Source organism: Alternaria postmessia (genome assembly GCF_024291825.1).
Source record: "Alternaria postmessia strain BMP 2775 chromosome Unknown scaffold_27, whole genome shotgun sequence".
Taxonomy (NCBI): domain Eukaryota; kingdom Fungi; phylum Ascomycota; class Dothideomycetes; order Pleosporales; family Pleosporaceae; genus Alternaria; species Alternaria postmessia.
The window spans coordinates 328,993-343,029 of NW_026260100.1; the positions used below are offsets into that span (position 1 = coordinate 328,993).

The 14,037-nt window shown below is 51.5% G+C and overlaps 4 protein-coding genes across 4 annotated transcripts; 3 read left to right on the plus strand and 1 right to left on the minus strand.

Moving 5' to 3' along the window:
- Positions 1-904: 904 nt before the first annotated feature.
- Positions 905-2,477, minus strand: J4E82_005316 (uncharacterized protein; the record flags this gene model as incomplete). Its single annotated transcript, XM_051731583.1, has 3 exons — positions 905-933; positions 1,178-1,941; positions 2,089-2,477. The coding sequence occupies 3 exons, from the start codon at positions 2,475-2,477 to the stop codon at positions 905-907; spliced, it is 1,182 nt and encodes a 393-aa protein (XP_051588773.1).
- A 1,717-nt stretch (positions 2,478-4,194) lies between these two features.
- Positions 4,195-7,647, plus strand: J4E82_005317 (uncharacterized protein; the record flags this gene model as incomplete). The annotated part of the gene is made up of 3 exons (XM_051731584.1): positions 4,195-4,863; positions 4,914-7,544; positions 7,606-7,647. The coding sequence occupies 3 exons, from the start codon at positions 4,195-4,197 to the stop codon at positions 7,645-7,647; spliced, it is 3,342 nt and encodes a 1,113-aa protein (XP_051588774.1).
- Positions 7,648-8,532: 885 nt separating this feature from the next.
- J4E82_005318 (uncharacterized protein) lies at positions 8,533-10,549 on the plus strand (the record flags this gene model as incomplete). The annotated part of the gene is made up of 5 exons (XM_051731585.1): positions 8,533-8,642; positions 8,700-8,908; positions 8,970-9,115; positions 9,565-9,835; positions 9,900-10,549. 5 exons carry the CDS (start codon positions 8,533-8,535, stop codon positions 10,547-10,549), a joined length of 1,386 nt encoding a protein of 461 aa, XP_051588775.1.
- Positions 10,550-11,441: 892 nt separating this feature from the next.
- J4E82_005319 (uncharacterized protein) lies at positions 11,442-13,130 on the plus strand (the record flags this gene model as incomplete). Its single annotated transcript, XM_051731586.1, has 2 exons — positions 11,442-12,347; positions 12,408-13,130. The coding sequence occupies 2 exons, from the start codon at positions 11,442-11,444 to the stop codon at positions 13,128-13,130; spliced, it is 1,629 nt and encodes a 542-aa protein (XP_051588776.1).
- Positions 13,131-14,037: the final 907 nt, after the last annotated feature.

Genomic DNA, 14,037 nt, shown 5'->3' on the forward strand with positions numbered 1-14,037 from the left:
GGTGAGTGCGACATGCTATTTGGGCTGGTTCAAGTGACAGGCATCGTCATTCCTTTCTCCTGGCAAACAAAATAATACTCATCATTGTAATGCACTTTGACGTATTAGTGGATGAAGCTGGGTACCTCGCTCGAGCGACTATAGCACATCTCGTCGAAACTTGTTCTGCATGTTTTGCAAAACGAGACATGATTTTTGGAACATTCGACACGAGGCAAGTATGATTTGGTAAGACCGCTAGTATTGCCTACACTGATTGTCGACTACTGTGCATTTTGCGCTCACTATCGTCTTCTCTACTTTTGCCATCCCAGTCTCTATTCACCTACTGCTCCATTTCCATCTGCTTTTTTTTTCTCTAGCCTACAGCTTGACATCGCGCTATCGGTAGTATATTCCATGCTTTGCAACCTACTCACGAAGCTAGGCGTGTCTTGCTCATCATAATGACAGCTAACCTTCATAGCCGAGCTGTTTGCTCGTCGTTTTAGAGATACTCAAGTGGCGATTGGTTCGATGTGATATCACACTACGGTGCTAAGCTTGTCGACAACAACAAGGATTTGTGCGCAAAGCTCCTCAACGATTGCTTTTTTCAACCCCCAGGACTGAGCCTCAATTAGATCCAATGAGGGCGAGGGATTGTTAGGACGTATTAGCCTTCTGAAAAAAGATAAGTGACTTGCCAGAGGTGGCAGTATTGTAGCAGAATGCCACAAGGTCAAAGTCTTGCATCGAGGGGATATGTGGTATGTGCACATGAACACCAAATATGAGCAATCTTTGCTGTACATGCGAACAACTGAACTTTTCTGCTGGCCATGTGGCTCTGGTTTTGTTGAGTATATTGTTCACTCCTCGACATTAGGTACCCAAGGTGAAGGAAGTTCGTCTTCCAGAAATCTCACCCAACCACACGGTAGTGGAGAGGATCTGTCACATATTGTATTAGTCTGCTTTGGAGAAGAGTGCACTATGTGTATTCATGCTATTGAGTATACTGTAACAATAGCCATTAGTTGAAGCTAGTGTGAAACCCCAATGGCAGCTGATTACAACACCTCCTCCTCACGTGCCCAGATTTCCATTGACGAAAACTACTCGTAACCAGGTACATAATCTCTTCCGTTGGAAGTGGGCATGGTTAAACGGAAGCCCTCTCCGAACAGCCGCTCACCATCGAATACTTGCGTATAAGACTCGAGCATCCTCAGGTAATCACTTGTATGCGGGTCGGTATAAGGTCTCTCGATGTCCCAATCGTATCTGATGAGATTGACATCGCCGTGAGCTTTCTCAAGGGGGTTCCTGTTCACGAACAGAGCAGCGGGACCTTTGCCGTCTGGTGCTTCGCTTGAGAGATCTGCGACGAGTTGCTTGACTGGAACTGCCGGGTAGCTGGAGAATACAAGCGAAGATTCGTTGATTGCCAGAAACCCTTCAGGATCAGAAACGATCTTAATAGGTACTGGCAGATCCAATAGGGCTCGCCGGTCGAGCTCATCGTAAGCGGGATCTTGGGCAATGATTGTGATGGGTGTGTCAACTGGAGTGCCTTCTGCTTCGTAAATCCGTTCTAGATCTTGAGCGATAGAAGAAGCAACGATATGCTGCATTGTCGGGTTGGCTCTCCTTGGATCTGACATTTGCAGGGTTCCCAGTCCGATGCACACAATGTTCGTAATCCGTGCTGTGTGCTTCAGTCTGTTGAGGCTGTCGAACAAGATATGGCGTGGAGGAGTCCACTGCCAAAGCCTTTCGAAGTTTTGCATGCGAACCTTCTGGAGGACACGGTCGTACAAATTGGTAGTTTCTTTAGCCTTTTTACCAACCCGGACGTAGATTGGGAGCATGTCGTCGAGGCTGAAGTGGTCACCTTGCGGTGCAGACTGTGCAGTGGCAAGAAGGTGAAGTCCGTTGTAACCTAGGGAGAAATCTTGACTGCTTATGTGTTAGTATCAAAACCATGGAATTGAATGTACTTTGAAAACATATATAGTAATCTGCGTTACAGCCCTACTAGAGTACAGTATAAACCTGTAGGGTATGCTTAGACGTTCGTGTAAGTAGAGCACGAATTGGACATACCTGGGCAAGGATAGGTCTCTGGCTGGATAGACTCTTTTCGCACCATAGCAATCCGTTAACGTGATTTTCAGACCATTTCGAGCCCTGCTCAGCTGGTCTGCGGCATGGCGAAGCATGGACCGACTATAGAACGGTCGATCCCCGAGTGACTTCATGAATGCCTTGATATCCACAACTATCTGGGAACCGTTTGAAGACCCAAGACCGACATCGTAGAGCACATCTGCAAGTGGGTCGTCTATTTGGAACGGAAGTGTTTGGTTGGCTAATCCTCGGAATTGTCGTGCGTCAATAGCACATGTATCCGCCCAGATGCTAGCTGCAGGCAAAGTTGAGATATTCATTCCCGAAGATGCTAGCTGCACCCCGTAAGGGTAGGCGCCTGCCATTGTGGTGGATTTTCGTGAAGCGGATGGATATGTTGTCGAAGGAGATGCACGGAGCGATAGAAACACGTAGTCGAAGATTGAGACAGAAAGATGTGCTAACGATGCTAAGCATGCGAGACAATTCTGTGCTAGCAGAACGATGTTGATGATTGGGTAGTGTAGACTGTGAAGTGTGAGATCTGGTCGAAGATAGAAGTAAACACAGTGTGAGCTTGTGAGCAAGTGCTCTCTACTGGCACGTCGCTGCCGCTTGACCCTACGTCTTTAGGTAGCCGGGGCGATACAGCCACAAGAGAAAGGCGCGTTGAGGTAGTTTGAGGAGTGCAACTGCTAGTGACGCGTTTGCAGTAGTACGAGCACGAAAAAGCTCATTCTGATAGGCTGCACTCATTACTTGTAACTGGTCCTAAAGCTGAAGCCGAATGCTATGCGTCGAAACATCGAGAGATGTATCCCGAATTGCACGAATCGTCTCGTTGACAGAAATTGGTGATGTCTTGCTCCACTAGGTCGCTGCGGATGCTACGAGCATGTTGCCTGTCTACCGATATTCAGTGCTCAGATGCAGCAATTGGGTTTTGGATGACTGTCTTCCGTTACTAGTATATAGCGCTCATGATCTTATCAAGACTGTGGGCAACTTGCTACCGCTATTGACAATGAATAAGGGGCACCTAGGTATCGAACATGTTCTGATATGCTGGTAACATCAAGCCTCACGGATACATGCAGGCCGTGTATTTTCATCAAAATAGCATAGACGGTCTCTTGTGTGTAGTCGCTTGACTGCTGCGTGTGGATCTTTTTCCATTTGCGCTCTCTTCGTCGTTGGAGTGTTGGCAATTTACACTCTGTCTTTCGGGCTTTGGAATGTATCTTGAGATGCGCCGTTTGTTAGAGATCGGTCTGGTTTCCCGTAGGGGCGGTGGTTGCTAATCTCGGCTACAGGTACTTGGTTGGTAAGTCTCCAAATCCTTTTGTTGAGAATTCCATACGCTAACATGGCTAGTGTTTGCGTGCCTTGGGCAGTAGCCATATACCGAGACTAGACGAGTACTGCCCGAGGCATATGGAGACGGCATTGCGGTACAGCGAACAGACGCAACAGACGCGCAGGAGTCTGAAGGATGAGACGCGTGCGATACTGGCGTAGAGGTTTCGGACGTCGTATACCTTTTGAGTTTGTCGCATCAGAGTTGCATCGATAGTTTGCTTTGCCATGTTTCAGGATGGACCAATTAGGCATGTGCAGCTGGTAAGCAGAGATACGGTGTAGGCGCAGGATGGTATATCCGGAGAGAACAGCAGCCCTGCAGGGAGCCGATGGGGACTAGGGCGGGCAAAACGAAAAACGTGCAGTCAAGCGGCGCTTTGACCCGTGGGTGAAATAATAATTTAGTCCAGCGCGCGAATATACAAGACGGCCCCTCGACGCTCCCTCCCCTGTGTCCTCGCACCTTTTTTCAGTTTTCTTGTATTGTATAGACTCTCCACTCTTCCGTTGGGGCGTCTCTACATTCACACGTTTGATACCCGGGTTTCTTCACCCTCTCGCGCTGTTGGGCACCACTCACGCTTCAGCCGCCGCGAACAAGGCGATACCTATCGATAAGGAGCCCCTCCAAAAAAGAAATCCCTCGTCGCGGATTTCACAGCCAGCACAGCACCCAGGCACAGCAGGCTTCTCTCGCAGATGCCGCACTCTGAGTCGCCGCCCATGGCTCCTGCTATCGTCGTCGACAAGGCCAGCGCCGCCCCCGCGCCCTCGCAGGAGGATGTCAGCGCCTTTATCAGCAGCATCGTCACGGCCAAGACGTCGCACGCCTCCGTCGACGCCGCCTACGCCCTCACCACCCTCCTCCAGAACTCGGTCGGCTTCCGTGGCCTGACTGGCTATGGCATACTCGAGGAGATCAAGAAGTCAGCCGCCAACAAGAAGGACGCCGTGAGGAGAGAGGGTGCCATGAACGCCCTTGGTGCCTTCTTCGAGCGTCTCCCACGCACACAACGCCTGACCGAGGTTATCTTCCTCGTCCAGGACGCGGCGCTAGTCCCGCTCGCCCTCGACTTGCTGGCAGACAAGACTGCCTCCGTCAAGGAGTCGGCCAAGTACGCCCTTGACTCGCTTTTCGAGAACCTCAGTGCCGAGGCCAAGATCTGGGGTCTCTTGCCTGTGCTGACACAGTACCTGGGCAAGAAGTCCGGAAAGTGGCAAGGTGCTGCTTTCGCCTATGAGCTCATCGGCCGCATGGCCGACAAGGCCAAGATGGGCATGGAGAGCCTCGAGGTGGAGAAGGAGAAGGATGTTCTCCGTGACGCCATGGGCAAGAAGCTCGAGGGTCTCATCCCCATTGTCGAAGCCGGCATGCACGACCTCAAGTCCGAGGTAAGATACCACACGCACTCTTGAAAGGGAAGCTTGCTAACTCTGAACAGGTCGCCAAACAGTCCGTCAAGACGATGAACAGCCTCACCACCCTCATCCAGAACGACGATATCGCGCCCCGGATACCCTTCCTTGTCAAGGCTATCGAGGACCCCTCCACACAGAGTCTGCAGAAGGCTATCCACGCTCTCTCCCAGACTACCTTCGTCGCTATCGTCACATCTCCCGTTCTTGCTATGGTCACACCCCTGCTTGAGCGCTCCCTGAACACCCCCACCACATCTCAGGAGGTCACTCGCCAGACCGTTGTCGTAGTTGAGAACTTGACCAAGCTCGTCCACGACCCCATTGAGGCTCGCGCCTTTTTGCCCAAGCTCCGCCCAGGTGTCAAGGCCGTTAAGGACCGCGCTTCCCTGCCCGAAGTCCGTGAGATCGGTCAGCGCGCGCTGGACGTTATTGAGAAGGCCATGGCCGACCCAGACCACAACATCGACAGCGGCGCCATCGCCAGGGTACAGCCATCAGAAGTCCAAAGCGTCATTGAGAAGCAGCTCAGCGCTACTGCCAAGGTGCTCGACTTCCCTGGAGACGCCGAGGTTTTGGCTGTCACTAAGCGCTACATCTCTGAAATGATTGCGGAAGTTGTCCACCAGCGGGAGCTTCAGCGCATCCCAAAGCTCGTTGGACCCTACTTGGAGCCTCTGGTCAACGCTGGAGACGCCGACAAGGTCGCAGAGGCCGTGCACCAGTTCTACGTGGACGAAGACCACCGCAAGTTTGGCCAGCCCGTCAAGGAGGACGATGGCGAGGTCGAGATTGTCAACGCCGTATTCTCCCTCGGTTACGGTGGTATGTTGCTCCTCTCGCACACCAATCTTCGCCTGCTCAAGGGTCACCGCTATGGTCTCTGTGGCCGTAACGGTGCTGGAAAGTCTACACTCATGCGCAGCATTGCGAGCGGCAAGCTCGAAGGTTTCCCTCCTCAAGACGAAGTCAAGACCTGCTTTGTCGAGCACAACCAAGGAGAGGATGCCGATCTCTCCATTCTCGAGTACATCGTCCGCGACCCGCGCTTCGCGGACGAGAGCAGGGAACGTATCGAAGAAGTTCTCGAGGAGGTCGGTTTCACCGCTGGCCCCGAAGGCAGGCAGTCCCACAAGGTCGGCTCTCTATCTGGTGGATGGAAGATGAAGCTCGCTTTGGCGCGTGCTATGCTTATGCGCGCCGACGTGCTTCTTCTCGACGAACCCACCAACCACTTGGATGTTGCCAACGTTGCCTGGCTCGGAAAGTACCTCAAGTCTCACACCGAGATTACTAGCTTGATCGTCTCTCACGACTCCGGTTTCCTTGACGAGGTCTGCACAGACATCTACCACTACGAGCAAAAGAAGCTGGTTTGCTACAAGGGTAACCTTGCCGATTTCGTTCGACAGAAGCCTGAAGCCAAGAGCTACTACACTCTCTCGGCTACCCAGGTGCAGTTCAAGTTCCCTCCTCCCGGTATTCTTACTGGTGTCAAGTCGAACACTCGCTCTATCCTGCGTATGACCAACTGCTCCTACACGTACCCTGGCGCTTCCAAGCCATCGCTTGTTGATGCTTCTTGCAATTTGTCTCTTTCGTCTCGAGTTGCCATTATTGGCGCCAACGGTGCTGGTAAATCTACTCTCATTAAGATGCTTACTGGCGAGACTATTCCTCAAGAGGGTACCGTCGAGAAGCACCCCAACTTGCGTATCGGTTACATCAAGCAGCACGCTCTCGAGCACGTCGAGATGCACATGGAGAAGACGCCCAACCAATATCTCCAATGGCGATACGCCAACGGTGATGACCGTGAGGTGCTCATGAAGCAGACACGTGTGCTCACTGAGGAAGACAAGAAGCAGATGGAAACTCCCATCGATCTGGGCGACGGCAAGGGCCCCCGCAAGATTGAGGCGCTCATTGGTCGTTCCAAGTACAAGAAGACCTTCCAGTACGAAGTCAAATGGCTGCACATGCTGCCCAAGTTCAACACGCACATCTCGCGTGAGACTCTCATTGAGAAGGGTTTCAGCAAGCTTGTGCAGGAGTTCGACGATCACGAGTCCTCCCGTGAGGGTCTCGGTTACCGTGTCCTCGAGCCCAAGGTCATCTCCAAGCACTTTGAAGATCTCGGCATGGACCCCGAGATTGCGAACCACAACGAGATCTCTGGTCTTTCCGGAGGACAGAAGGTCAAGGTTGTGCTTGCCGGTGCCATGTGGAACAACCCGCATCTCCTCGTTCTCGACGAACCCACCAACTTCTTGGACCGCGACTCGCTCGGTGGTCTCGCTGTTGCCATTCGTGACTACAAGGGTGGTGTCATCATGATTTCGCATAACGAAGAATTCGTTGGTGCTCTCTGCCCCGAGCAGTGGCACGTCGCCGACGGTCGCGTAACTCACAAGGGTCACCTTGCCGTCAACATGGACCGTTTCGAAGACTCGCGCCCTGGATCCAGCAACGTTAGCAGTAACGTCAGCTCCGCTGCGCCGTCAACAACTGGTACCCCAGTCATGAGTGACGCCGAGGGTAACAAAGATGACATGAAGTTCAGGTCAAGGAAGAAGAAGAAGATGACCAAGAAGGAACTCAAGGACAGGGAGGTCAGGCGTAGATTGAGGTACATCGACTGGTTGAACAGTCCCAAGGTATGTTTTCTCTTTTCCATTATTGTCAACATCATGAACGGTTTGCTAACTGTTTGACCAGGGTACACCTCAACCACCCAACACTGATGACGAGGCCGAGTGAGTGTCTTTACGGCTGTTTCGGATTACGATCGCGTTATGATATCTTAGACCATGCAGATTTGCATTGCTCGGCGTTTTATAGAGGCTTGGATGACTGATTGCGTTTGCATCAAGCGATAGATTATGACTTCTTCGCCTAGCTGCATCCTTATGATGAATCAAAAAGCATTTCTTCTTCTTCAAAAAACTACAGTGCTCCTTCCACTCCTGCCTGTAACTCTCTATATATACTTTTGTGTCTGATATGGTGTGCCGCATGAGTGCTCGTGCTACATGATACGTTCCTGGAATGTAGAGGTCCTTGACGCGCTAACCCGGTGTAGCGGATCGTACAAACGTGACTGCATTCCACGAGGAGGACTATTATGCTGAGCTGTACTTCTCCACCTTGTATCTGAGGGTATAGATGCGCACCGCACAGCTGTTTGCACCCTTATCACCATGCTGCCATTCGGCTTGAATTGTTTTCCGATTGTTCGTTGCTTAGTATCTCACTTCATACAGACTGTTAGCCCACGAAATGATCTGGCACCTTCACTGGTTCATCCAGGCGGCGGTCAAAATGCTGGTCGGGAGCACGGATAGTGTGCATGTAACTCCTTCCACCTTCACTACCTCTCTAATTTCAATCTCAATCTCACCGCTCCGCGCCGACCAAACACTCTCTCCACAGCTTGGACCCTGAATTGCCCAGGTGAGTGCCGTCCACCAGCTTCTGCCTAGTGGTGTAGCAAACAAACGCTCCCACCTGTGGTAGTTATAAGCCTGCGGTTCTTCGACCTCTCTTCTTCCTCCTCACCTTTCTCCTCTATCCTTCTCCACGATCAACCACTTCAATCTATATCACACACATAACAACAAGATCAACGACTAGAACACCGCTTCCATGAAGCTCCTCCTCCTTGCTCTCCTCGGCCTAGTAGCGCTTGTCGCTGCCTCGCCAGTCGAGACCACCGCCATTACGGTCCCCAAGTACAAGAACAACGGTATCCACTCGTAAGCTACCTCACTTTCTTTGAATTTCTCATGAAGCAGTCTACTAACCTTCTACAGTTACAAGTGTGATAGCAACACGAACGTCCTCTCTTGTGTTTCTTCTGGCACCTGCTCTTTCGTCGAACACTGCTCGACCAAGTGCTTTGCGGATCACCAGGGCGCTGGCTGCATCGGCTCCGGAACCGTCGCTGTCGAGGCATCGGAGAAGCGCGACACCGAGACCGAGGTCAACGCCGAGGCAAAGAAGACATACGAGTGCTCGAATGGTTAGTTTTACCACACGAATGGTATATGAGACATCTACTGACTTCGTGTACCCATATCTAGACCACACTGGTGTCTTGGTCTGCCAGTATGGTTTCTGCCAGACCGATCGCTACTGCAAGAAGGGTACCAAGTGCCATGACAAGTGTTCTTGCTGTAGGAACATGGACGTCCTTGAGCGAGACATCGGCGACGTGGACACAACCAAGGTTAGTTTACAGTCTGAGGACATTTTAACTTCACTTCCTTCTATCACTTCTTCCCCCATCGTCCCAGCCACCACGTATGGCTCTTGTAAGCAGACTCAAGCGGGAGTTCAATCTTGTCGAGAGAACAACTCCATGATTGTGGTCTGCGACATTGCCGATTACATGTGGAGGTCGGTTGGCAAGTGTCCTGGTGGCGATGGGTGCTGCGAGGCTCGACCCGACAACGCAAATGCCGTTCAGTGCAAATGCTAGACTGACACAAGCTTTCTTGGAGTGCCCTTGTTCTACGTTGTCCCTGGGCTCAACGAGATCTGAAGATAGTCAATATGTGACCTGACTACTCGGACTCGCGATGCTCTTGCCTCACTTCTCCTCTCTATTTTCTTGCCTATCTGCACTATCATCCTCAACGGCTGTACGCTGCTAACAGGGTTTTGTGGATTGCACAGCCTGAATCCGACCACGACTTCCATGCTCTGCCAGTCACCACGTCCGATACGCTGGTCTCGCGTGGCAACTGTGTACCTGGCACCTATTCCTGCGCGCAGAATAGTCCCTGGATCGTGGTCTGCGATTACAAGGGTACCTACCAGTACTCTTCCGATTGTGGCGAAACAGATTGCATCACGGACAACGTCGTCGCTCATTGCTGGAACCCGGGCGAGGAGTGGAAGACCTATGCCAACTTGGCCTCGCGTGCCGATCACCCACCCCAGAACGGTAAGAGATACCCTTGAACAATCTACATGTGAGACACCTACTGACTTGGTATGCCCCCATTTAGGTCCATGTGTACCTGGCACATACGGCTGCGTGCTGAACCCTTCCACCAATACCCCATGGGTCACCGTCTGCGGCTGGAACCAAAAGTTACAGTACTCGTCTGATTGCGGTGATCAGAACTGTCTCGCGAGGGAGGACGGTGTCGCTCATTGCTGGAACAAAGGAGATCAGTGGAACACAAATTCTGCCTCAGTCTCTCGCCGCGATGAACCAGAACAAGTCTCACCAGACCTGACTCTGTCTGGCAACTGTTCACCTGGATCCTACGCTTGCGGCTGGCGCAACGGCACGCAGACCAGCTGGGTCATCACGTGTGACCAGTCTGGAAACTGGGTGTGGTCATCCGACTGCGGCCGTGGTATGGAATGCGACTACGCCAATGGTGACGCGCACTGTGTTCCCCAGAAGTCCACCATTGGAGCTCGTGAGGAACTGTCCGAAGTTCCAGCAGACTTGGCTCCAACAGCATCTTGCCGTCCTGGTGAATTTGGCTGCGCGTGGAGCAAAGACACGATGACGGATTGGACCATTGTTTGCGATCAGTCCGGAAAACATTGGTTGTGGTCCTCTGACTGTGGTCAAGGCATGAAGTGCGAATGGGGTGGTGGCGTTGCACACTGCGTGCTTAACAAGGTTCTCTTCGTAGCTTGAGAGGCATTTCGGAGCCTTAATCCCTCAGCAAAGGCCTGAGAGGAGCAAAGAACCTGGGGATGAGAGGACGAGAGTGGTTGGTGTCGATTTTAAAAGCATGAAGGGTTTAGATGATGGTTGGCAGTAGAGCTTCACGCCTGCTTAACAACTCTTTCTTGAAGAGTATTCAGTAATGAACAAGATGCTCCTGCTTTGATTATGTTTTCCATCTTATCGCATGGTGAGGTTCGTCGAGCATGTGCGACTGACCATTCCAGCCAACAAAATGGTATTGAACGACCGAAGCCTGTCGAAGCAGTACCCAATGAGCGCGATACGCAGTGGACAGGAGGATTGACGATGATGTCGCGAGGCAGAAGAAGTAAGCGATCGATCGAGTACGATGTTGCTAATAGTTGGTGGCGCTAAGCATCTTATGCCGCGGGATCTGAAGCTTAGCAGAGCTGCACAACATCGACCAGGCTGCGAGCTACAGTAATCGCTACACGTTTTTGAAGTAACGATGAGGAAAAGATGCGCAGACGCATCTATCAACACCAAACATGAATGGGAAATTCTAGAGCAAAGCCGATGGGAGCCATTTCTGACAAGGGGCCCTTGGAAAACAGGTGGGGCGTACCCAGAACCTAGTCTAAGATCGATATCGCGTCCCTGCATACACTCGTCATAGGTCGAAAAACAACCCTTGGATCTTCCCGTACGTGCTTCCAGCTGACCAAGAAGCATGCAAAGTAGCGTCAAACGCCTACCGCTGTTCTGGCTTGCGAAATGCTGAAGATCTAGACTTCCCCCCTTCGTCAGCTTCTCCTTCACTCTACACGACCTCTGCGAGCTTTTCTTTTTGCCAATTGAACTTTCGCAGCCTCGTATTCGCCGCCAGGCACCAGTCACGATGTCGTTCATCGTCGAACATGCGAAACAGGCCGTCACCGACAAACAAACAAATGTCGTCATCTTTTCGGCCACGGCTATCGCCCTCTATGGCTACGATCAGGGTATGATGTCCCTCATCAACACGAACAATGACTACCTCTCCACCATGGGCCTTGAGGAGGAGTCACCAGTTGTGGGCGTTATCGTGGCTGTCTACTACCTCGGTTGTGCGGTTGGCGCTGTACTCTTCTCCATGCTCGCTGATAAGCTGGGAAGGAAAAAGAGTATCTTCGCCAGTCTGGCGACGGCGAGTTTAGGTAACTTGATCATGTTCGTGGCTGGAATGGGCATGTTAGGCAAGAGCACGGAGATCGCATTGGGTGTCATGCTAGCCGGACGAGTAGTTATGGGATTGGGTGTTGGAGGTATCGACGCAGTCATTCCAACTTACTCTTCCGAGTTGAGCTCAGACGACTCTCGTGGCAAAGCGCTGGCCCAGGAATTCCAGTCCAACATCTTTGGTCTCGTCATGGCTTTCGGTATCAACTTGCTCGTCACTATTCTTCTCGGCAAGCAGAATCAATGGGCTTGGCGCATTCCCATCATCGTCATGCAGGTCTACCCTGTTCTGCTCATGGCTGTTGTTGAACGCCTTCCAGAATCTCCGCGCTGGTTCATCTTCCATGACCGCCAAGAAGATGCAAAGAACGCGCTAAACGATATCTATGGAGATGAAGGAAAGGAGAAGCTTGATGAGCTGCTCGAACAGCATGAGAAGGAGAAGGATGTGAAGGTTGGATATTTGGATATGCTCACACCTGGGCACGAGCAATTCCATCCTACTATGGTCACAGTCATGTGCCAAGTCAACCAAGCTCTCACAGGATATGGCGCAGTCAGTGTATATGGGCCGCAGATTTTTGAGGTAAGTGAACACGGTTACGAGGGTATCGTCTATTGAAGCAATACTAACCATTGAGAACAGCTCCTTGGCTTCTCTGTCCGCAACTCCGAGTACCTGACTCTTGGAAACTACACATCCTACTTCTTCCTCATGACGCTCGCTTGGCTTCTAATCGACGCTCTTGGCCGGCGCCAACTTATGATCCAAGGTTCTATCGTTTTATCCTCTTCGTTCGCACTTCTTGCTGTCTTTGGTGGTCTAGTAGCCAAGTCCGACTCCATTGATATTCCCGTTATCATTCCTGGGATCATCGGAACTGTCATCTTGTTTGTAGCCACCGGCGCATTCGGAATTGGTTGGCTCTCAACCGTCTGGCTTTTCCCCACAGAAGTTTTCCCGACCACCGCACGTGCTCAAGGTACTGCTATCTCCGTCATCATCTGGGGTCTCGCAAACTTTGCCATCACATTCCTTACGCCCGTCCTGTTCAACAACCTTGACTACTTCATTTTCCTCGTCTTCGCTGCGACCAATGCCTTCGCCGGTCTGTGGACATACTTCTATCTTCCGGAGACTGGTGGAAGGACTTTCGACGAGAACATGGACTTCTTCAAAGAGGCTGGTGAGACCGGAACCTGGAGGGTCGGAAAGGTGCGCAAGGGCGAGTGGAAGAAGATGCTGTACGATGATCCTGAGGGAGAGGGTAATGTAGATGCAGAACGCGTACCGCTGTTGCAGAGAGTGGGGGACCAAGTTCCTAGTGTAGAACAGTCTCGAGAGCCGAGCCGGCAGCGAGAGGAGTAAGAAGAGAGAACCGTCCCTTCTATACCGCGGACAAGTCTCGGCTCCGCGGTATTGTAAAAGTAGCGAAAAAGGTAAGCCTCGTCAGTCGGTTACTTGCTGAGCCCTGCGCTGACCTCTTCACAAGCAATTTTCCTATCCAATTAGCACTAGAATGAATAACAACATCATCACAAAAGAGATACATTGAACCTTGGTATGTTGAAAAGTAGAGAATACCCGGTTGACGCTCGACCATTGCCCCACAAACCAATATACATGATATAGCCATCCTGGTCGCGGAGAATACCCGGTATCTACATGGCCCAAGTACCGACCACGAGCCACGACCATTAGATTGAAAGCGATCAAGACCCTAGATACCATCGTCATAACTCTGCATGTAATTAGTTTCCCACGAGCTTAACAGATCCCGAGGTCTGCATGCCTTCTGTTCATAAACTGAGTGGCATCCGTAGGGTGTGTGCAACAAACCACGTTTTATGCTAACCTCCATAATGCGTTCATTGAAGCATACTCTTGCGCTGTGCGTCTTTGCAACGCATGCTGCGATCTGTGCGACAGCACAAAGAACAGGCGCACCATCAGACTCCCCCCAAGACTCCGATATCTTTCAATCCTCTTACCTCGGCGGTGAACACAATATCGATCCCTCAGACCTCTCACAATTTACACAAATCTGGAATGCATCCTTCAATGCAGACGAAAAGGTAGCTTCGACTGCTTTCTGTGTCTCATTCGTCATCCTCACTAACATACACGGAGCACTGGGCGCGTCCCCTTGTACCAGAGTTGCTATCAGTCAATCAGTCAGTTGTCAGTTCATCTTTGCGGTTCAAACTGTCAGTCTGGAGGTAGTGAACTGACCTGATTGACTGCCAAGACATTTTTTAGAATCGCGAACTGAGAC